We start from the raw sequence: 25,403 nt of genomic DNA, 5'->3' as shown, positions 1-25,403 counted from the left end.
ACAAGGCCATGTAATGGCTTATTTGTTACAGGAATAGTTGTACTTTGTAATGGCGTCATTCATTTTACCATAACATGTATGATGGAATTCCAAATATATTATTTATGAAGATATAAATTGGTGAAATCGCAAAAAAGAATGCAATATGGTAACGTTTGGGGGGTTCCTGTGTCTACGTAATGCACTATATGGTAAAAGCGACATGATACTATTACTCTATAGGTCAGCCCAAACACAACCATATGCAGGTTTACGCAGATTCTCTAATGTTATATATTTTTTTAAATGAAATCCTTTTTTTTGGCAATTAATTATAAATAAAATGGGACTATTGTGACGCTTATAACGGTTTTATTTTTTCACCTACGGGGCTGTATGGGGTGTCCTTTTTCCCGCCATGATCTCTAGTTTTTATTAAAACCATATTTGTGAAGATCGGACGTTTTGATCACTTTTAAGGAGTTAATGACACGCGGCAGCGCGATCGCTGCAGCGTGTCATTACCGGTGAGGTCCCGGCTGCTCACTGCAGCCGGCCCCCACCTGCTATGAAGCGCGCTCCGCTCTGGAGCGCGCTTCATAGCGGGAGAAACACCCAGGGCGTACAGTTACGCCCTAGGTCGTCTGGGGACAGACTTCCATGGCGTAACTATACGCCCTGGGTCGTCTAGGGGTTAAGGTGTCTCCCCACTTCTTGTTGTGTTAGGCAGGTGAGATTTATGGGAGGATTTATATTATCCCTAGTCATGTCCTCTGTTATGGGATTCTCCTCTGTGAATACAGTAGAGAAAAATTTATTTAATAGATTGGCCTTTTCCTCTTTCCCCTCCACTGTACACCCAGATTATTTTTGAGGGGACCAACATTTTCGGTTTTAAGTCTTTTGTTGTTTATATAGGTGAAGAACATTTTGGATTAGTTTTACTTTCTGTGGCTATCCTTCTTCCTGTTGCTATTTTTGCTTCTTTTATTTGCTTTTTACACATTCTATTCTTCTGTCTATAATTGCTCAATGCTTCCCCACTACCTTCTTGTTTTAGTAGTCTGAATGCTTGTTTCTTATCGTTTATTGCACCCCTTACAGCTGAAGTTAACCACATTGGAATTTTCTTATTTCTACTACTTTTATTTGGGTATTTCATGGCGTTGCAAAATTGAGTGATAACCTTCCTCATTCAGAATCCCTTTTACCCTGTACAAATCTCCCACCTTACCAGCACCAAAGCAACCCCAGACCATCACATTACCTCCACCATGCTTAACAGATGGCGTCAGGCATTCTTCCAGCATCTTTTCATTTGTTCTTCGTCTCACAAACGTTCTCCTTTGTGATCCAAACACCTCAAACTTGGATTCATCCGTCCACAACATTTTTTTCCAGTCTTCCTCTGTCCAATGTCTGTGTTCTTTTGCCCATCTTAATCTTTTTCTTTTATTGGCCAGTCTCAGATATGGCTTTTTCTTTGCCACTCTGCCCTGAAGCCCAAAATCCTGCAGCTGCCTCTTCACTGTAGATGTTGACACTGGTGTTTTGCGGGTACTATTTAATGAAGATGCCAGTTGGGGACCTGTAAGGCGTCTGTTTCTCAAACTAGAGACTCTAATGTGCTTATCTTCTTGCTTAGTTGTGCAACGCGGCCTCCCACTTCTTTTTCTACTCTGGTTAGAGTCTGTTTGTGCTGTCCTCTGAAGGGAGTAGTACACACTGTTGTAGGAAATCTTCAATTTCTTAGCAATTTCTCGCATGGAATAGCCTTCATTTCTAAGAACAAGAATAGACTGTCGAGTTTCGGATGAAAGTTCTCTTTTTCTGGCCATTTTGAGCGTTTAATTGACCCCACAAATGTGATGCTCCAGAAACACAATCTGCTGAAAGGAAGGTCAGTTTTGTAGCTTCTGTAACGAGCTAGACTGTTTTTAGATGTGTGAACATTATTGCACAAGGATTTTCTAATCATCAATTAGCCTTCTGAGCACTGGAGTGATAGTTGCTGGAAATGGGCCTCTATACACCTATGCAGATATCGCACCAAAAAAACAGACATTTGCAGCTAGAATAGTCATTTACCACATTAGCAATGTATAGAGTGTATATGTGTAAAGTTAGGACTAGTTTAAAAATTATCTTCATTGAAAAGTACAGTGCTTTTCCTTCAAAAATAAGGACATTTCAATGTGACCCCAAACTTTTGAACGGTAGTGTGATTGTATATATATATATATATATATATATATATATATATATATATATATATATAGATAGATAGATAGATATATATATATATATTTATTTATTTATTTATTAGTAGTTGTGATTGCAAGTAGCTTTGCAATATATGTTTCATTTTTATTTTTACGTTTTCTATCTTTAAATCAACCTTAAACAAACAAACAAACAAAAAGAGAGTCGCCTCAATTAACTGTGTACCCAATGCAATACCTCTAGATATGATGTCTCTGACTATATGTACTGATAATTATCAGTCAACTGAACTGACTGATAGTTATCACTATAATCACTATATATAGTCATATACATCATATATAGAGGTATTGTACTGGGTACCCAGTTATTTGAGGCACTGAGTGACACTTTTGCTGGTGCTGGGCCAGCATATCACTCAGCAGTGAACAATTCACGTCTAGCGATGTAGGCTCACACGAGGGACCTATAGTGGGGTATAGTGTGCAACTTTTTCCAATCTTAACTATTATTTGGTAATATGATTTTCAAACTATATGGGAGTGATATTAAAACTGTACTACTATATGTGTGCTGCAGTCACTATCTCCTGGAGTTTTCCTTCTGCACTCCTGCTCTTGGCAGGCTCTGAGGGCAGATGGGAAGATCACTTCTTGTACATGCCCACAGAGTTTAGGAGAACTGCAAAGCAAGAAAAAAAAAAAAAAAAAAAAAAAAGAACGTCCGGTCTCAGAAAAGATCATCCCGTCCGATACTGCAGTGCCTGCCGGATGATCTTCACTGAATAGCGGCCGCAGAAAACTGACATGCCAGTTTTCTACGGTGCCGCGAAAGATCCCGGCCGGAACATATACTATGTGTATACGCTCCGGCTGGGATTCCATAGAAGGCAAAGCAACAAATATTTTCGTAAAAAGTACGGCCGTTGTTGCCGATTGCCGATTGACTTTTATGAAAATATACAGTACGTTGTGTGAACATAGCCTTAGGCTAGGTTCACACTATGTAACTGTGCGGCTGTATTTTTTATGCGGCTGTAAATGTGCGGATGAAACTCCGGCCGTGGGAAAAAATAGACATGCGGCTCAAAACATACGGTCATTTACTTGGAAATCTGGTTCAACTAAAAATAACAAATAAAATCTTAAGAAAGTGATGCAAACACCTCTGGATGCATCTGGGAAAGCAGGGAACACAGTTTACATGAATCGCTATTACCGGGGTTTGCGATCCTCTGCAGTAATGCCGATGTCTCTCATGGTTAATCTATTAAAATAATAAAACACATTTTCGTTGTAATAAAGTGCCTTTCGTTGTTCACTAATTAAATTTAAACTAATCCATCATTTTGCAATTAAATATACTGTTAAAATAAATAGATATATAAATAAATGTATATTTATATATATATTTATTTTTTGACAGTATATTTAATTGCACAATGATGGATTCGTTAGAATTAAATTATTGACCAACGAAACTGAATTTATTTCATCGAAAATGTGTTTTCTTAATTAAATATTAATTAGTACAGGAAGCTCCATAAGCCGTTAATTCATATTGCCGGCAATAGAGCTTTCTGTACTAATCATCACTTTACTTTAATGAAAACATCAAATGTTTCTTCTAATTATGTTATCACAATAGCATTATTAGAAGAAACATTTAGAATTATATGTGCGCTCAGCTGATTGGCTGATCGGCTCAGCGCACATATAATGAGCCGGTCCGCAGTACAGTGACTTCATTGTGCTGCGGACCAGCGAAGAGGACACATCGGGGTGAGTATAGAGCTCTCCCCACCCCCTCCCCAGCACTGCACCCCTCCTAGCAAGGAAGGGGGGGTCAGTTAACCCCTTCCTTGCTGGGATGGGTGCAGTCTGACATCAGTCTGGCCCCCAAGGGGTTAAGGGGGATGCAATACATCCTCCCTTAACCCCTTGGGGGCCAGACTGTAAGCAGCGATCTGTAAAGTTGCTGCATACTGTAAGGAGCACAACACCGCTCACAATGATGGGTGTTGTGCTCCTGTTTGTGTGTTTTTTGTGTGTTTCTCCCTTTTTGTTTTTCAGATATCGGTATCCTGTGGATTACGTCGGATTACGTGGACTACGTCGATGACCAGCGTTTTTTTATGTTTTTTTTTTAATAAATTGGTCAATGAGGGGTGTGGGGGTGTTTTTATTTGAATAAAAATTTTTTTTAACTTGTGTCTTGTCTTTATTTCTTTACTTTATAGACTTAGTAGTGGAAGCCGTCTAATAGACGGAATCCATTACTAAGTTGGGGCCTAGTGTTAGCCGGTATAAAATGGCTAACACTAACCCCCTATTATTACCCCAGTACCCAATGCCACCAGGGGTACTGGGAAGAGCCGGGTGCCAGTGGTCCCGGAGCGTCAAAATTGGCGCTCCTGGACCGGGCGGCAGCAGGCTGGTAAGATTTAGGCTGGGGAGGGCCTAAACCAATGGCTCTTCCCACCCTGGTCTTACCAGGCTGCTGTCGTTTGGTTTTTAACCCGGCTGGTTATAAAAATAGGGGGGACCCTATGCGGTTTTTTTTTTAAATAAATAAATAATTAAAAAAAACGCATAGGGTCCCCCCTATTTTTATAACCAGCCGGGTTAAAAACCAAACGACAGCAGCCTGGTAACACCAGGGTGGGAAGAGCCATTGGTTTAGGCCCTCCCCAGCCTAAATCTTACCAGCCTGCTGCCGCCCGGTCCAGGAGCGCCAATTTTGACGCTCCGGGACCACTGGCACCCGGCTCTTCCCAGTACCCCTGGTGGCATTGGGTACTGGGGTAATAATAGGGGGTTAGGGTTAGCCATTTTATACCGGCTAACACTAGGCCCCAACTTAGTAATGGATTCCGTCTATTAGACGGCTTCCACTACTAAGTCTATAAAGTAAAGAAATAAAGACAAGACACAAGTTAAAAAATTTTTTTATTCAAATAAAAACACCCCCACACCCCTCATTGACCATTTTATTAAAAGAAAACATAAAAAAAACGCTGGTCATCGGCGTAGTCCACGTAATCCGACGTAATCCACAGGATACCGATATCTGAAAAACAAAAAGGGAGAAACACACAAAAAACACACAAACAGGAGCACAACACCCATCATTGTGAGCGGTGTTGTGCACCTTACAGTATGCAGCATCTTTACAGATCGCTGCTTACAGTCTGGCCCCCAAGGGGTTAAGGGAGGATGCATTGCATCCCCCTTAACCCCTTGGGGGCCAGACTGATGTCAGACTGCACCCATCCCAGTCACTGTGCTGCGGACCGGCTCATTATATGTGCGCTCAGCCGATCAGCCAATCAGCTGAGCGCACATATAATTCTAAATGTTTCTTCTAATAATGCTATTGTGATAACATAATTAGAAGAAACATTTGATGTTTTCATTAAAGTAAAGTGATGATTAGTACAGAAAGCTCTATTGCCGGCATATGAATTAACGGCTTATGGAGCTTCCTGTACTAATTAATATTTAATTAAGAAAACACATTTTCGATTAAATAAATTCAGTTTCGTTGGTCAATAATTTAATTCTAATGAATCCATCATTGTGCAATTAAATATACTGTCAAAAAATAAATATATATATAAATATACATTTATTTATATATCTATTTATTTTAACAGTATATTTAATTGCCAAATGATGGATTCGTTAGAATTAAATTATTGACCAACGAAACTGAATTTATTACAAAGAAAATGTGTTTTATTAATTTAATATATAAACTATTAGAGGCATCGGCATTCGGCATCATTGTCGGCTATTTTTGAAGTACTCCGTACGGACCGCCTGTCAATCCTCGGCCGCATGTCCAGCCACAAACAATGGTCTTGTTCATTTTTTACGGGTCCGTTTACGATCGGGCCGTAGATTCATACATAGTGTACACTGTGCAGCCGTATATCCTATACTTTCCAGCGTACGCATGAACCACCAAAAATACCGCCGCACAATTACAGCCGCAAATACAGCCGCACAGTTACATAGTCTGAACCTGGCCTAATACTGTATGTCAAGAATACTTTTGCATTAATATTACAATCCATAATACTGCAACATATTGTTTTGGGCCTTGAAAAAAAAAACATAGATTAATCATCTGACACAATATAAACTAAAAGCCATTATTAATTAAAAAAATTATAAACAGTATTGATGACCTGGACAGTCATAGACCAAATGTGGTTCATGATAAAAACGTATGACAGCAGAACATTAGATAACTTTACAACAAGTTGGTATGTAGTGTTGAGTGAGCACTAAAATGCTTGAGTGCTTGTTTCTCAAGTTGAGCATTTTTCAACTGGGGTCGAACCTGGGTCCCCCATGCAAACAAAAAGAAAAGCTGGACACTATAGTAAAGTGCACACCACTATATCCAAACAAAATACAATGTTTATTAGAACAAATAACAAGACACCACAACAAACAGCAATAAAATTAATTAAAAAACCACATAGGTATATTGAAAACTAAGTAGGAGGACGGTATACTCTCCTACTTCACCAGGAAATCAAAGATTGTAAATAATGCTCCACATGATCAGATGTAAAATAAGATACATAACAAGAGTGGCTCCCAAGAGTAAAAAAAAAAAAAAAAAGATCTATAGATAATAAATATTACAGTGTAGGAAGCAAAAGGTGCTACAGTGCAAACGTGCAAAAAATCATTATCATTGTAAACACCAATATAAACCTCTGGCATAAAAAGGGAGCCAAACCATGTATACAACACCAATTCAATTACATGGGAGCAGATGCCCTGGTGCAGACCCAACATGTGTCGTCACACACAGTGACACACTCTTGTTATGTATCTTATTTTACATCTGATCATGTGGAGCATTATTTACAATCTTTGATTTCCTGGTGAAGTAGGAGAGTATATGGTCCTCCTACTTAGTTTTCAATATACCTATGTGGTTTTTTAATTGATTTTATTGCTGTTTGTTGTGGTGTCTTGTTGTTTGTCCTAATAAACATTGTATTTTGTTTGGATATAGTGGTGTGCGCTTTACTATAGTGTCCAGCTTTTCTTTTTTGTTTGCATAAGGTTAGTTTTTTGGACACTCAGCTGCACCCCTTGCTTTTCTTGAATTTTAGGTGAGCTCCCCCATATCTTAGATTGGAACCTGAGTCCCCCATTTAGTGTACTGCTAGCTTTGTAGAGACCTGATGCTGATTGCTTTCTCCCTGGCCAGCTTCTTTTGTTTATATTTACTTATTACAGATTGTTTTCATTCCATGGTTGCTGTTGGAAACAAAAAAACTGCAAAATTAGAACGAACACAGGTAACAATTATGTGTATATGGAGAAAGAAAGTAAACACTTAAAGGACATGTTCCCACATTGACTTTTTGGCCATTTGATAACAGTCTGTTAGGACGGACTTCATTTTGAGGTTTTGATTGTACAAATAATGGTGTTCATTAAATAAATAACATCCTTTTTTTTTAGCCTTAAAACGACGGCCACTATTAAAGGCGGCTGATGACAATTGCAGAGCTACGTATCTATGATATTAACCATTGCCACACACATGCTTGTGCATGATCCATGTATAATTTATCATGAATAAACTTTTTCTAAATCTTGATAAATCTGGGCTTATGCTAGTAGAAGTAAAATCTTCAGATGTGAACTACTGCTACATATGAAATTTTGGAATTAAATGGACCATTGCATTCTAGGCCTTATCCAAGTCAGTATATCACTTTAATGCTATATATGACTCATTTTTATCATTTTTCTACAGGAGTTTGCTGCACTGACGAAAGAATTGAATGCATGCAGGGAGCAGCTTCTAGAAAAGGAGGAAGAGATCTCAGAACTCAAAGCAGAAAGAAACAACACAAGAGTAAGTACCCAGCTCTTTGGGGCAGATTTAGGGTACTATTATACGGGCCAACAGAGCTTGTTTACTGAACCTATTGGACAGCTTGATAATCAGGCTTTAAGGGCTGCATGGACATTGTTAGTGATGTCCATTAAGCCCTTGCCCAAACACCGGATCCCTTACCTCTCCCTGCTCCCGGTCTTCTCCCCTGTGCTTTGCAGCTTCCTGGTCCCGGCGGCAGCAGGGTCTGAGTGACCTATCAGTTGACAGGCCGCTCAGACCCTCCTGTCCTCAAGATCGGAAAGCTGCGGAGCAACCAGGAGTAGGAAAAGGTAAGGGATCAGGTGTTTGGGTAATCATCAGCCGTCAGCCGTCGTTAGCAATGTGCGTTCGCCACCTGATAATTTTAGGTCCAAACCTAAAACAACGATCAGCCAAAGATTATCTCATCGGCTGATCATTGTCTCTATTACACGTAGAGATAATTGTCTGAATCGGCCAGATGCGGACGATTATCGCTCTGTGTAATAGGGTCCTTACTGTGTACTGTAATCCTAAACTAGTCAAAGAGTACATTATTTTTATTTCTGTGCCTCATGCTGATTGATAAATTTGTCTAACTATATAACAACTATTAGTTGTTATATAGTTTTTCCAGTAAAGTCAAAAGGACCTCAATGCACTCTGAGGGTGCCTTGACATGTAGAGTGTAACAGCTGATTCCATGCTGTGAGTTTTACAGTGAAATTTACTGAGTATTATTAAATTCTTGCAGCATTATTATTCTTGCAGCAGATTTTTATTCCACTGGGAGAATAGAGTCCAGAACCTTGTAAAAACTAAGATGCTGTGCTGCTCTTATAGTAAAAAGCAATAAAGCAGCCATACTTACCTGTCCACTCTCCACCTGATGCCCTTCAATACTGGCTCCAGGTCTGTCTCAGTGCTGGCCTGCTCAGCCAATCACTGCACTGTCGTGCCGCAACTAGTGATGTCAGTGAAACATGTCAGTGTTAGGCTGGGTTCACACTGCGTTTTTGCAATCCGTTCTTTTCATCCGTTTTATTGCAAAAAACAGATGAAAAACGGATTGCAAAAAGTGGATGCATTTGTGTGCATCTGTTTTGATCAGTTTTTCCATTGACTTCCATTATAAAACGGATCAAAACGGATCCTTTTTTGACGGACACAAAAACGTTGCTGACACTATTTTTTTGTCCGTTAAAAAAACATATCCGTTTAACGGATTGCAAAAACGCAGTGTGAACCCATCCTTAGGCTGGGTTCACACTGCGTTTTTGCAATCCGTTTTTTCCATACTTTTTTATAAAAAACGGATGAAAAAAAGGATGCATTTGTGTGCATCCGTTTTTCCATTCACTTCCATTGTAAAAAAAAAAAACGGATCAAAACGGATCCGTTTTTTTTTTTTGACGGACACAAAAATGTAGCTGACACTACTTTTGTGTCCGTTAAAAAAAATGGATCCCTTTTGTTCTGTTTTTTTTACAATGGAAGTCAATTGGAAAACTGATCAAAACGGATGCACACTAATACATCTGTTTTTTCCATCCGTTTTTTGCAAAAAACGGATGAAAAAAAACGATTGCAAAATTGCAGTGTGAACCTAGCCTTCCTGAAAGTGCGTTGTGTAAGTGCGAAATAATATTTTAGGAGTTTTGTTATACATTTTATGGTGGATTGAAGGGTGCCATTGCAAAGTCCTCTTGGTCCTGAAAAACACAAGCTCTTACATGGCCTTGCAAAAATCAAAGTGCTATGGCTCTTAGAAGGTGGGGAGGAAAAGACAAAAGCGAAAAAGTAAAAATTGTCCTGATCCTCCAGGGGTTAATGAAAAAAAAAAAAAAAACATGCCAGCCATGTTCTTCTTTTTATGTTCACTTTTAGGGGAACATACAGATGTAGCCAGGCTTACCATGAGTAGTAGCCAGGGTTAACTTGATCCCTGACGCAGCAATTGTGTCAGGGGCTATGTTAAGTCAATTAAGAAGTCAAGTTAAATGCGTTATTGTGATCAAGTTAACCCTGGCTGCAACTCATGGTAAGCCTGGCTACATCTGTATATTAAGTCCGGCGTTTTCTGTGCCAGGCTTAAAAATTTCCCTGCAGTTCCGACAGTACGCAGATTTATGTAGAAGCGCACTGACTCTACATAAATCCTGTGCACACCACTGTGTGCGCCTAGGAAACCTACGCCATCTTAGAGCTAATGTAGGATTCCTGATCATTTTTCGGCAAGAAAAATGATAAATTAAGTGGACCCACAGTCTGCGCTCCCTTTTACACCCCCTCCACACCCCCGCCCCCCCCTGCCGCACCGGGCAGAAAATGCCCAGATGCGAATATTTATTCGCAAAACGCCCATTTGCGAATAAATTTATTCGCATCTGGCCATTTTCCGCAAAAATTAAATGCTAATTAAACGCTATGTGTGAACACAGCCTTTAGACCCCGATTACATTGGCTGAAGCTGTGATGATTGCCTGGAGAAAATATGTAAAAGCAGGACACATACACAGCTTTTATAGCAAAACAGTCTGATATTCTTGGAAAAATTTACAAATCCAAAATATCACAGAATGAAAAACTTTACCCAAGTGCAAGGACGGTACAATAAGGTCTTCAGTGCCTGTAAAAGGGGAGCACCCCAAAATGTAGCGCTTACCTCACTTCTGTACTGTCGGTGGAGGGTGAGAACCTCCATGGATGACCTGATTTGAGGAGTGCTGCTGCTATAGCTAGACGACTGAATCGTGCCATCCTTGCACTTGAAGTTTTTCATTCTTTCTCTGTAATATTTTGAATTTCCATATTTTTCCAAGAATATAAGACAGTTTTACTATAAAAGCTGTGTAGGGTGTGCTACTTTTGCATATTTTGGACTATTAAGTAGCCTGACTTAGCATGTGGCTTTGGACACTATTCACCGAGTGCGGTAATCATGGTGGATTATCTGCTTTGTTAGAAGGAGTTGATTGCCTGGAAAAGTCATATGTCGCCACATCACAATCTCAGCCAATGGAAACAAAGACCTTTGAGGCAAAAAAGTAAATTTATATTTTACAATATTTATGCCTACATTTAAACATGTATTTTTAGTTAAACTTCAATTCCGATTTATTTCTTATATTGTTTACAGACAGCCAGAGCTTTTTTTTTTTTTCCTTTCTTAGCTTCAAAATCTTTGTGTCCATTCACACAGCAATAATTATAAGATTCTGGCATCCTGCAGTTGTCAGAAGTTTCCTGCATCTTTGTAGTAGTGTCACTTGGGTTTATAGCCCTTTGTGTTAACTGGCATGTTTTTTTAAAGAAAGGTTTGTGATTGGTGTGTCTTCTATTTCAACAGCTTTTATTGGAGCATCTGGAGTGCCTTGTTTCAAGACATGAGAGGTCGTTGAGGATGACAGTGGTTAAACGGCAAGCACAGTCCCCCTCAGGTGTTTCCAGTGAAGTGGAAGTTCTAAAAGCTCTTAAGTCTCTGTTTGAGCATCATAAAGCTCTAGATGAGAAGGTATGTTGTTAAGCTGATATATTATGACTTTAATACTCTATTCAGACTATCCATATCTCAGACTGCACATCGGTATTTTAAACTGCACATTCTAAAGGAATTATTCCCATCTGGACATTTATCTGTGACATTATTTTTTAACAGATTGGGGACACCTCAGGACCTGCACTCATTATATGATTGAGGGGTGATTTTCTGTAACTCTACAGTTTTGGAAACAGCATATCCAGCAAAGCTGTTTTGTTTATGTAACTCCCATTAAGGTGAATGGGATTTATGCAAACTGTGGTAATTATCCGTCATTTTCAGCTTGCCGACCACCTCCAGCAGACTGAAGGGGGGCCCTCAATATCATGATACTTGCTTGCTCACTGTGCTTGCTGACAAGTGGTTGAAAATAAGTGGAGTTTAAAAAAGGAGTTGTTGGTGATTCTGTGGGTTTGGAGTGACTGATATATTGTTGTTTTTGTGCAATTGTGTGGTGTGCATTGCTGCAGTGCATATATAGCTAGTGCCATAGTTGCTTAGTTAAACAGGTCCAAACAGTTTTTTTTTCTCTGGTCTGCTCTGCACCTGGGGGTGGGGTTAATTGATCTCAGGTGCTTAAATCAAGGCTCAGCACTCACTGTGTGTGCTTGCTCTCTGTGCTTGCTGACAAGTGGTTGAAAATAAGTGGAGTTTAAAAAAGGAGTTGTTGGTGATTCTGTGGGTTTGGAGTGACTGATATATTGTTGCTTTTGTGCAATTGTGTGGTGTGCATTGCTGCAGTGCATATATAGCTAGTGCCATAGTTGCTTAGTTAAACAGGTCCAAACAGTTTTTTTTTCTCTGGTCTGCTCTGCACCTGGGGGTGGGGTTAATTGATCTCAGGTGCTTAAATCAAGGCTCAGCACTCACTGTGTGTGCTTGCTCACTGTGCTTGCTGACAAGTGGTTGAAAATAAGTGGAGTTTAAAAAAGGAGTTGTTGGTGATTCTGTGGGTTTGGAGTGACTGATATATTGTTGCTTTTGTGCAATTGTGTGGTGTGCATTGCTGCAGTGCATATATAGCTAGTGCCATAGTTGCTTAGTTAAACAGGTCCAAACAGTTTTTTTTTCTCTGGTCTGCTCTGCACCTGGGGGTGGGGTTAATTGATCTCAGGTGCTTAAATCAAGGCTCAGCACTCACTGTGTGTGCTTGCTCACTGTGCTTGCTGACAAGTGGTTGAAAATAAGTGGAGTTTAAAAAAGGAGTTGTTGGTGATTCTGTGGGTTTGGAGTGACTGATATATTGTTGCTTTTGTGCAATTGTGTGGTGTGCATTGCTGCAGTGCATATATAGCTAGTGCCATAGTTGCTTAGTTAAACAGGTCCAAACAGTTTTTTTTTCTCTGGTCTGCTCTGCACCTGGGGGTGGGGTTAATTGATCTCAGGTGCTTAAATCAAGGCTCAGCACTCACTGTGTGTGCTTGCTCACTGTGCTTGCTGACAAGTGGTTGAAAATAAGTGGAGTTTAAAAAAGGAGTTGAAAGAAGGAGTTACAAGTTCTGGTAAGTGCTAAATCTCTTTCTTTTTCGCTGTTTTTGTTGCACTGAGGATGATGGCTAGCGAGATGGAAGGATTCATTCAGTGCGCAGTCTGCCGCATGTACGCACAACTGGAGCAGGTGTTCCAGGGTGAGTACCGCTGTGACAGATGTGAGCATGTTGCCCATCTAGAAGCTCGAGTTAGAGATCTGGAGAAGCATATTGCAACACTGAGGGAACTTGGCCACCTTGAGAGGGAACTTCGGCTCACTGAGCAGGAAGTTAGTGGGTTAGAGATGGAGGGTGGTGATATAGATCAAGAGGCCCAAGTAAGTAGCTGGGTTAATGTAGTTAGAGGGACCAGTAAGGGATCAAAGAAAAGGAAGGCCACTTCTCCTACTATATGCCCAAGCAAAATTGCCAAGTTAGGTGATGATGCAAGGGCATCCGTGTCAGAAATGGCAGCTCTAGTGGAACCTGTTCTCTCTAACAGCCGGGGGAACAGTCCAACTAGTAGTGGGCGGGATGGTAATGTAGGTAGGCCTAGACAGCTAGTGGTTGTAGGGGATTCTATAATCAGGAAGACGGATAGAATAATTTGTCGCCAAGACCGCCTCAACCGAATGGTTTGCTGTCTCCCTGGTGCCAGGGTTCGGCATGTGGTGGAAAGGGTGGATAAATTACTTGGGGGGGCTGGGGATGACCCAGCTGTCGTGGTCCATGTGGGAACCAATGACAGGATACAAGGTAGGTGGAGGTCTATTAAAAATAATTTTAGAGAACTAGGTGCTAAGTTGAAGGGGAGGACCTCCAAGGTGGTATTCTCTGGAATACTGCCTGTGCCATGCGCATCGCAGGAAAGACAGCGGGAGCTTAGGGAGTTAAATGCATGGCTCAAGTCGTGGTGTAGAGAAGAAGGGTTTGGGTTTTTAGAGCACTGGGCTGACTTTTCATTGGGGTACAAACTGTTTTCCGCAGATAATTTGCACCTTAATGGAAGGGGGTCCGCTGTGCTGGGGGAGAGAATCCTAGAAGGGGTGGAGGGGTTTTTAAACTAGGGATGTGGAGGGAGGACAATGTAGTGTGTACTATAGTGGTGGATAGGTTAGAGAGGGGACAGAACAATGAGGAGGGAGGAGAAGGGTCCTGTGGGGGGAGGATAAAAACAGTGCATAGGGAGATCCATATGTTGCGGATGAACAGTGAGGATGATTGTGGCCACAGCACAGTAATAATTCCCATTTCTTATAATGAAGCGGTTAAACTCAATGGTAATATAAAGTGTATGGTAACTAATGCCAGAAGTCTAGCCAGCAAGATGGGGGAGCTGGAGGCCTTGGTTCTGGAGGAGTCCATTGATGTGGTTGGTGTGACTGAGACATGGCTGGACTCCTCACATGACTGGGCTGTCAATATTCAGGGATTTACGTTGTTCAGAAGGGACCGGGTGGGCAGAAGGGGAGGAGGAGTATGTCTGTATGTCAGAAATGATATTAAAGTGAGTGTAAAAGATGCAATAGTGGGCGATGACTGTGATGATGTGGAAGCATTATGGGTAGAACTACAGAAGGAGGTAAAGAGTGAAAAAATTATTCTTGGTGTAATCTATAGACCCCCCAACATTACTGAGGAGGTAGATGGCCAGTTGAATAGACAAATAGAGCGGGCTGCCCGGGAGGGAACAGTAGTGATAATGGGGGACCTCAACTACCCAGATATAGATTGGGGTCACGGTTCAGCTAAAACCACAAAGGGGAGGGAATTTCTTAACCTCCTGCAGGATAATTTTCTGGCCCAGTTTGTGGAGGAGCCAACTAGAAGTGATGCCTTGTTGGATCTGGTTATTTCTAACAACGCTGAGCTGGTTGGGGATGTCACTGTCCATGAACACCTGGGTAATAGTGACCACAATATAGTGACTTTTAGCTTAAAGTGTAGAAAAGAAAAACATGTTGGGAGGGCAAAAACTCTTAATTTTAAAAGGGCCAATTTTCCTGGGTTAAGGGCAGAACTTCAGGGCATAGACTGGGAGCGGCTGCTGTCACATACGGATACAGCTAATAAATGGGAAATCTTCAAATCCACATTAAATAACTGTACTGCCAAATATATTCCTATGGGAAACAAATATAAACGTTTAAAATCCAATCCCACATGGCTTACAACCGAGGTTAGAAGGGCTATAAATGAGAAAAAAGGGGCATTCAAAAAATATAAATCAGAGGGGTCAGCTGTAGCATTTAAACATTACAAAGAAGTCAACAAAACCTGTAAAAATGTAATAAAAGCAGCAAAAATTCACAATGAAAGGCAGGTAGCTATAGAAAGCAAAAGAAACCCCAAAAAATTCTTCAAATATATTAATGCAAAAAAACCAAGGTCAGAGCATGTAGGACCCCTAAATAATGGCGACTGGGAATTAATAACTGGGGATCAGGAGAAAGCTGAGTTACTTAATGGGTTCTTCAGTTCTGTATATACAAAAGAGGATGGAGCTGTGGTGGGTGGGGCCAGTACTGAGGTGGGTGGGGCCAGTGCTGCTAACACATGTAATGTACTGAACTGGTTTACTATAGATATGGTCCAAGATAAATTAAACAAACTCAATGTAACCAAAGCTCCAGGGCCTGATGGATTGCACCCCAGAGTTCTTAGGGAACTCAGTTCTGTAATTTCACTACCCTTGTATGAAATATTCCGTGATTCTTTGCTTACTGGTATTGTGCCGAGGGACTGGCGTAAGGCAAATGTAATGCCGATCTTCAAAAAGGGCTCTCGAACTTCCCCAGGTAACTATAGACCCGTAAGCTTAACGTCCATTGTGGGGAAACTATTTGAGGGGCTTATAAGGGACTACATCCAGGAATATGTAGTGGCTAATAGTATTATAAGTGATAACCAGCATGGTTTTACTAAGGACAGAAGCTGTCAAACCAACCTAATATGTTTCTATGAAGAGGTAAGTAGAAGCCTGGATGGCGGCGCGGCTGTGGATATAGTGTACCTGGATTTTGCAAAAGCGTTTGACACAGTTCCTCATGGACGTCTGATGGGTAAGTTAAAGTCTATTGGTTTGGAAAATTTAATGTGTAACTGGATTGAAAACTGGCTTAATAATCGTACCCAGAGAGTGGTGGTCAATGATTCCTACTCCGAATGGTCCCCGGTAATAAGTGGTGTACCCCAAGGGTCAGTACTGGGCCCTCTTCTGTTTAACTTGTTTATTAATGATATTGAGAATGGAATTAACAGCAATGTTTCTATCTTTGCAGATGACACCAAGCTTTGTAGTACAGTACAGTCTATGGAGGATGTGCAGATGTTACAGGATGACTTAGACACTCTGAGTGTTTGGGCGTCCACTTGGCAAATGAGGTTCAATGTGGATAAATGTAAAGTTATGCACCTGGGTACTAATAACCCGCATGCATCATATGTCCTGGGGGGATTTACTCTGGGAGAGTCACTGATGGAGAAGGATCTGGGTGTACTTGTAGATAATAGACTACAGAACAGTACACAATGTCAGTCAGCTGCTTCTAAGGCCAGTAGGATATTGTCATGCATTAAAACAGGCATGGACTCTCGGGACAGGGATATAATATTACCGCTTTATAAAGCTTTGGTGCGGCCCCATCTGGAGTATGCCGTCCAGTTTTGGAACCCGATTCATAAAAAGGACGTTCTAGAGCTGGAGAGGGTACAAAGACGGGCAACTAAACTAATAAGGGGAATGGAGCATCTTAGTTATGAGGAGAGATTAAAAGAATTACATTTGTTTAGTCTGGAGAAGAGACGTATAAGGGGAGATATGATTAACTTATTTAAATATATAAATGGCCCCTACAAGAGATATGGGGAAAAGATGTTCCAGGTAAAACCCCCTCAAAGGACAAGGGGGCACTGCCTCCGCCTGGAGAAAAAAAGGTTCAATCTCCGGAGGCGACAAGCCTTCTTTACCATGAGAACTGTGAATCTGTGGAACAGTCTACCACAGGATCTGGTCACAGCAAAAACAGTAGAGGGCTTCAAAACAGGGCTAGACAAGTTCTTAGACCAAAATAATATAGATGCATATGTATAGAACATATCACCCCTCCCCCTTCCCTGTATCCATCCCCTCCTTGGTTGAACTTGATGGACATGTGTCTTTTTTCAACCGTATTAACTATGTAACTATGTAACTATGTAACTATGATACATCTGAATTTATCAAACATTTATGGCCTGTTCAAATGGGAATACCTCTTTTAAACTGAGTGTCCTCTGCAGTTAGGTTGAATTAATGGCTCTAGGTGTCGACACAGTTGACTTTCTAGGTCTTGCTTTATGCAGTAACTACACATTGTCTGTGTAGAATATTTATTAGAGATGAGCAAATCTACAGTAGGAACGAAGTGAATCGCTTTGTTCCTATCTGCATTCTGCTCATGAGGCTGCGGGCTTTGAAGTCTGGTCCGCTGCGTGCCTTTTTCTCCACGAGTGCTGGGAAAAGATGGATCTAGTCCTGGGTAAGTCAAACAGCATTCAATGTAGCAAGACATTTTTCAAAACTTCAAGTGAGCTACATTTCTCTTTTTCTCTTTTATTTCTATGCTTTACTAGACGTATTGCATTTAGTAAGCTGTCTGTGCTGGTTCATTTTTCGGCTTCTGCTCTTGGCCTCACTTCTTCGGTGTTCCTTTCTCAGCACCATGCTAACAGCGCACTGCTGACAGTGTGATGCTGTTATTTACTGTCCCCCTGACAATGCAACGAGGCTGGGACATGGCCTTGGTGGTGTTGATTGGGCACTGTCACTTCCTACATGGTGTTCGGCAGTGTGCATCTCTCCTTGGCTGTCATTGAAATAAAACTTGTTTGCTTCATTATAGTCAATGGAGCAAACAAGTCAGTTGTGGCCACTGCCCCCAGCTGTATCTTAGGATTACAGCAAGTCTTAAACGCGTCTGAGGGCACCTCAGGAGTTACAGCAAATGACCATAATGCTTTAAATGAAAGCTTTTGAGCTTTGATTTACTGTGAGCGTCACTCTTCAGTTTGCTTCTCTGTCTAGCTGCAGGTCATGCAACATATACATGAAACGCTCTCAGAAACTACTTATACAGAGTCCAAAATGTCTGTTTTTCTTTACTGTCAGGCAATGGAGCATATGGATCTTTTAGCTAAACGCTTTGGGAGATTTTCTGATTTAGGAAAACACACCATATAAAACACTGTTAAATAGTCATTGTTGCTTAAAACCTCTGTTTGATTTCTATCATATTTGTAGATCACTTAATTTACCAGTAATAGCTCCTTACAACAGAGAAAAACTGCTTTTAAAGTCTTCATGAGTGGGACTTAGCATGTGCTATGTGCATGTGAAAGAGAGATCACAACTGAGAGAGTCTGGGCTGTGTACCTGTAAGCTGAACCAGTCTGTCTAAAGGTAAATCAAGGCTTCTCTCTAATATCTGTCCCACCATAAAGCTCACAGCAGCTGTCCCTTGTGGAAATACCAGTGTATCTACTTCTGTATGTCTAGAGTGCTGCAGTATGAACCCTCCTTTCCCCTTCTCTTTGGCTTCTCAGCAGCAGCTCAGTGCATAGTGTAATCCTCTTTCTTTCTTGCTTTGCTTCTGCTTTCTTTCATTTCTGCTCACATAGAACTTCACAAAACCAGTGCTTGAGTAATCCCTTTGCCCCACATGACATTTGTAGTAATGTGTTTAGCATACCATATTGCAGTCCCAGCCTGTTCAGTTCAGTGCATTTTCACCAGCAGTTTGTCATTACACAGCATAACAGAGTATGTACTATTCTGTGATTGCCAGAGAACTAAGGAAGTCCTGTGTGTGTTACTGGTACACAGCCCAGCTCTAGCCCTGTCCCTAAAATGGAGAGAATGAGAAATATGTATGCACCATGGAGGGGATTTTCATGGGCTTAAAGGGGTACTCCCGATAAAAAATTAAAATGACATTGGCACCACTTATGATCTGCCCTTTATGATGTACACTAGTGATTTCATAAAGTCCATTATTTTTTCTAATTTTGTCCTGATCAGTATTTTTCATTGCATACAGTATTTTACATAACTGTAGGGTGAAAAAGCATAACAAACAATGACATTAGATCCAATTGTAAATTGGTTATAATTTTAGAAGCTTAACAATTTTCTCAGTCTTTCTCATTTCTTTAAATAAAACTAACCCAAACTATCCAGTGTTTGTGCAAGCGAGGCTGCACTATGTAAATCCAACATCGCAGGCAGGAACATTAGGAGGTAGAGAAGATATATTTAGCACCGTTATGAAACAAGGGCATATGCTCTGTTGCTAACAACAACCTAACAATCTGTTCCATCTCCATAACTACCTAAAATTTGTCATTATATATAAACTGCAAAGCATTTGTAGCCCATAAAATGATAGTAAAGGTCTAACCCAGTCTGACTAAAGTGATGCTTCTTCTTTAAAATGTCAGAATAAAAAGCTTTCTGCAATATTATTTTATTAAAACATTAAAGAGGCTACTATGTAGGGTCGTTCCTGTCACTTATTTCATTCAATAATCAAAGTGTCTGAACCTATGTTATTTCCTTTATTATCTTGGGACAGATATACTGTATATCTATCCAAGACATGTAGTTTGTTCTAAGTATCTACTACTCTTTCAGTAAGGTACAGTACTTGTGTTAGGTTTCTTATTAACAGCACTACCCTTCTGAACCTTATTTGGGTCTTTACTATTTTAAAAAGGGTTTCAGTCATGTCCCCCTTTTCCTGCTTTACTCCAGACAATACAAATTTGGGTCCTTAATTCTTTTCTGATATGTTTTATCCTTAAGGACTTTCACCATTTTTGTAGTCCGCCTTTGGATGCTTTTTGTTTTATCAATATCTTTTTTTAGGTGAGGTCTCCAGAACTTATACACAATATTCCACATGTGGTCTCACCAGAGCTCTATACAGCAGGATCACAATCTTTGTCTTCCTACTGGTTACCTCTAGCTACAGTTTACTTTCCCTACCATTTGGTTGCACTGATGACTTAAAGTGACACTGCCCCCCCCCCCCCTTTTTGCTTTATGACTTCTCTTCACAAGTGGAAATGGTAAATTTTGCAGTTTTCATACCTTATTTTATATCATATGGCATGGTGCTTGTCCAGTAAAAAGTGATCTTTTATCATCTGTGGATTGTGCTATATGGCCGTGGCTTCACAGTGAAGAACCACTTAGCCCTGCCCACAATGCCGCTGTTAGCCCCACCCTCATGACGTCATCAGTGCATAGACCCTGCCCCTCGACGGCCATTGGAACAGGCCAGCCTGAAGATCTAGGCCCGACCCCCTCTAGATCAACCCATAACAATGGCTTAGGAGGGGGCAGTGCCTATGTGCAGATGACGTCACAAGGGGCAGGGCTGATGGTGGCATTATGCGTGGGGCTAAGTAGCGCTTCGCACAAGTGGCGCTTAGCACAATCCCCAGATGATAAAAGATCACTTTTTACTGGAACAGGCACCATGACGTATGATATAAAATAAGTTATAAAAACTTTATAAAATTTACCCTTTACATCTATGTGTCACTTTAAGGCTGTCAGAAATCACTACCCCTGAATCCTTCTCTTCTAAAATCTTTGCTAACACAGAAATGCCAATACAATAGAGTAGGTATAAGTAACCTGCTGTCCTCCAGCTGTTACAAAATTACAATTCCGTTCATGCCTGGACAGCCAAAGTTCACACAGTTAGTAAAAGCCTCATGTATCCACCAAACGGAAAAAGAGCGTCCAAAACAGCTTGCAAATCACTGCAGTTTTTACACGTTGGAATTTTGGATGCTGTTTTTCAGGCACTTTTTTAAAGCGACTCTGTTTCCACAATCTGCCCCCTCCTAACCACTTGTACCTTCAGATAGCTGCTTTTAATCCAAGATCTGTCCTGCGGTCTGTTCAGCAGGTTATGCAGTTATTGTCCTAAAAACAACTTTTAAACTTGCAGCCCTGTGTCAAACTGCTGTGGCCTAGAGTATCTGTGCCCTAACTTTGCACAACCCCTCCGTCCCTCCTCCCCACCCTCTTTATCATTAGGAATGCTGCTGGCAGGATTTTTCCCATTCCTCTGCACAGGTGCCTTAACGATCCAGCCCATGTGCAGTATGCACACAGGTGATGAATAGGAAAATACCTGCCTGGAGCATTCCTAATGGTGAAGTGGCCGGGGAGGAGGGACAGAGAGGTTGTGCCAGCTTAATGCATAGAGACTCTAGACCACCGCACTTTGGCAAAGGGCTTCAAGTTTAAGGTTATGTTCACACTACGTAAATTAACGGCCGTTGTTTTCACCCGGCCGGACATGTGCGCCTGAAACTATGGCCATAGAAATATCGCCATACGGTCTAGTCGTGAAACTACGGACGTTGTATAATTTTGCTTCCTAGCTTGTTTCTGAGCGGGATGAAACAAGTCATGCGCCCAGCCCAATAAACCACACAGAATTTTTTTTATTTCAAAATCAAGTCTAATTTTGCAGAAATAAATATTCCGTGCGCGGCCGCATTTAAATCCACGGCCGTAGTTGGAACATTACCGGAAATAAATGACATGTTCATGTAAAAACAACGCCCATTGTCTGATACGTAGTGTGCATTGTACATAGCAGCCATAAACCTCAAAACTACGGCCGTTTTTATGACAATAACTGCATCACCTGCCGAATGGACCCCAGGATAGATCTTGGATTAAAAGCAGCTATCCGAAGGTACTAGTGGTTTGGGGGGAAACAGATTGTGGGTACGGAGTTGCTTTGTATTTCCAAACAAATTTGGGATAGATTGTGATAAAGTAGAAATAGAAGAACATCTTCCAGAAAGACAACAACAATGAAGAACATACAGTAGGCAACAGGATGTCCTTTGCATTTACCAGAAATCAACTGTTTTATATAATTTTGTGTAGATGTAAACTCAGGTGAAAGAATAGGGCAAACAACGAAAATAAAGAATAACAGAGATCATGGGTTTCACGATCTCCAACAAACAGACTAGTTGGCTTCAAAGACTGAAGCAAAACCTAAAACTGAAACTAAGGAACCTTGTTTTCACAGAATTGTTCAGCAGGTAAAACAATATTGAATAAGGCGAGAGATGATGAGGAAAAATGAGTGAATGTCAGATACCTATTAAGTTAGTTAGCTTCAAGAAGTCGCTTTAAGCTGCCATGCGGGTCCGCTCTGCAAAAGTAACATGTCACTTCTCTTTTGAAGTGCTGATTTTTAGGTGAAGTCAAAGGAAGCTAGAAGCCACACATTTTTGGGGACATTTTTGATACTTGCTTGGGACTTGGTGAACATACTCCCAGCCTGTTTTTTTTTGTAAATCTGACACTGCAGTTGTTGATGTGGATTATTGAGCCAGAGGTTGATCCAGCAGTAAAGAAAAGTTCTTCTTGTATATTTGGCCACCCTAATGAGATATCACTAATTTGGAATAGCGTAGGGTGCCCTGATTACACACATTTTACAGTTTGTTGACACACCTTTCTATTCCCAAGATATGGGAGTTTACAATTTGCCTAACAAGTTAGTTAATTTAGTTAATTTTGATAATGAGAGTGAGTATCCACAGATGGGTGTGATTATACAGTCAGGGGGTATGAACATTTTAGTACAAAACCCCTGACTGTATAATCACGCCCATTTTCTAATTTTAACCTCCTTTATAAAAAGTCCATGCCCCTCTGACAATTAACTGAATTGTCAAATAAACTATAAAGAAACCTTAAAAAGTCTGGGCACCCTAAGCTATTGAATGCTAATAATATCTCTTTTTTTTACTACATGTTCTCTTTAAACATAAGATATGTTGTTTATGTGTTTTAGGTACACGAATCCCCAGGTCATTTAAAGTGATACTGTCACCCCCTTACTCTACGTGCAGTTCTCAGCACCATCCACAAGCTTAGATGCTGCACATTTGATATATACCTGTATAAATCTTGTCTGTGTCCCCTTTTTACTCCAAAATTGCTTCATTTCATCAGTGGACAGTGTCACCTAGGTGGAGCTTCATGGCAGTTGGTCCCTCTCCCCAGCCAGGAGATGAGGCCCAACTGCCATGAAGCCCCGCCTAGTTGACACTGTTCCCAATGAAATGAAGTGAGAGTAAGGGAGGTGACAGGATCACTTTAATAGGGCAAATCTTCTGCTTTTCCATGTCAAACCTGTGGAAATAAGTAGGATAGATTCCTCTTTTACTCTGAAAGTGTGTTCTAACTTTAGTTGCTGTATGTGAATGAGGCCACACCTGCTTACAATGGACAATGGCAGCACAATGCTGCTAGGAATCACAAAATATCTCATTAGAGCTTGATTATCAGGTGCATTGAATTGATACAATAAATGTTTAAAATAAGAGTCAGACTTTTTTTTGCTATACATTCTATTTGCTTGGTATGCAAGGCTTCCCATAGAATGTCAGGTTGTCACCAGATGTGAAAATGTTCATTGCTGTCATTATGATCCATCACCTTCTGTCATTTTCAGATCAGCGCTTTAACATTCTGACTAAGACACAGTAATCACAAAGACATGATCCAAAGATAATTAACAAGTGTCATTGCTATTGTAGCATATTGTGATACTTAATGATCATCTTGGAAAATCTGAAGAAAATAATAAAAGAGAAGAATTCATACACTCCACAGCCATTCTCCTTTATTGTATTAGAATAGAATATTGCCATTTCCATTTTGGCCACTAGACCTAAAACGAAGCTGAGACTTCCTGTTCTGTCTGTGTTATAGGGGGTTGAAAAGGGATCTGGGTTTGGAGTTTACCAAATCTATTTCCATGAGACTTGCCATAAAACATGTCACTAAATGCGGTAAAAAACAGTTTAGGCAAGATGGCAGCCCTCATAATAATGTACTAAAAATACAATTTTAAAAAATTACAATCAAATTAGAAAAAGATTATAAACTAAGAACATGTTCCAGTATCTGTCTCTGAATGGTAAAAACTAATTTTGGTAATACCTCCCTTTTAAAATGTACTTTAAAAGCCCCTTTAATAAGTACACCTATACATCTCAGAGTCCTCTTACACGCAAAGATATCTGACAGATTATATGACAGTTTTATACAGGTATATATAAATGTGCAACATTTAAGCTTGTGGATGGTGCAGAAAACCGCACATTGAGTAAGGAGGTGACAATATCACTTTAAGGATGGCTTCACATGTAACGTATCCGCAGCGGATTTCTCCGGCTTGCTGCAGGGGCTCCCAGCGGTCAGCCAATCAGTGCTGACCGCCGGGAGCCCCCGAAGCGAGCAGGAGCGGGGACCCGATACAGTATGTACCTGGGCTGCGGGGATTAATGGCGCTGAGTTTGACATACTCGCAGCAGGATGACAATACTGCTGCGAGTATGTTAGCCCATTTAAGTGAATGGATAAGTTCAGGGCCCGAGAACACTAAATTGAGGCATAAAATGAACCTTGGTTCACCTTAATCTGTACAGTTGAAGATTGCTAAATATATGATTAAATAAATGTAGTTATAAATATGTTTTTTTTCTAAGTTTTTTCCTTAACAAGTAAAGGAAATTGTGTTGGCTGGGTGGTAAGGGGCACATGGGGATGTGATAGCTTATTGAAGGTGTAGTCACATGTAGCCCACAGGATGACAACAATAGAAAGTATTTCTGTGTGTAAAGGCAAATTAAAATTAGTCATTACAGTTAAAGTTTTGCAATTGGTTTGAATCTATAGTGTATTTATATTTCATCTAAGCACTGACCAGAGAGCAAACTGTGTTGTTAATTAAAAAATATCAGTTTCATTTTGGTGTTAATTGCTTCAGATGACTCTCAGCTATAACAATGGACAGCAGAGTAATTGGTCTACTTACTAGGGAACACTAATTGTTTTCAGTTTCACATTTTAGGTTATAGTTTCAGTTTATCTTAGCTTAGTTTATCTTACATTTTCTATTAATAGTGAATGACCTTTGTTCTTGTAGGCAGCAATAGCTTTGGGGTGCTCTTACTTATTTAAGATTGTTTTTTCATGACACATTCTACTTTATCCTAGTGGTAAATTTTGGTTGATACATTTTTTGTGTGTAAGAAAACCTCCAAATTTCCTGAAATATCTGAATTTTCTTTTCAAATTTTGAAATTCAAATAAAGTCATGCTACATAAATTATTTAACCATGTTACCTACATGTCTACATTTTCTATAAATAGTTAATGTTTTTAATCTCACTGATGCCTTTTTGCACAAGTTGTTATTGACTCC

The 25,403-nt window shown here is 40.4% G+C and overlaps 1 protein-coding gene across 5 annotated transcripts in view; it reads left to right on the top strand.

The window, feature by feature from the left end:
• PPFIA2 (PTPRF interacting protein alpha 2) overlaps positions 1–25,403 on the top strand; it is a 282,744-nt gene that overhangs the window by 151,376 nt on the left and 105,965 nt on the right. For 4 of the 5 annotated variants that reach the window (XM_069955681.1, XM_069955675.1, XM_069955687.1 and 1 more), the window contains 2 exons: positions 7,993–8,094; positions 11,444–11,608. In XM_069955681.1, the coding sequence (XP_069811782.1) occupies positions 7,993–8,094; positions 11,444–11,608 (267 nt within the window). Of the gene's footprint in view, positions 1–7,992; positions 8,095–11,443; positions 11,609–18,439; positions 18,545–25,403 lie in introns of those variants that run through there. The other variant, XM_069955692.1, reaches the window with a different exon arrangement.

This window comes from Dendropsophus ebraccatus, chromosome 1, assembly GCF_027789765.1.
Source record: "Dendropsophus ebraccatus isolate aDenEbr1 chromosome 1, aDenEbr1.pat, whole genome shotgun sequence".
In the NCBI taxonomy this organism is placed as follows: domain Eukaryota; kingdom Metazoa; phylum Chordata; class Amphibia; order Anura; family Hylidae; genus Dendropsophus; species Dendropsophus ebraccatus.
The sequence above is the reverse complement of the archived record's forward strand: the minus strand, read 5'-3'. Positions and strand labels throughout refer to the sequence as shown.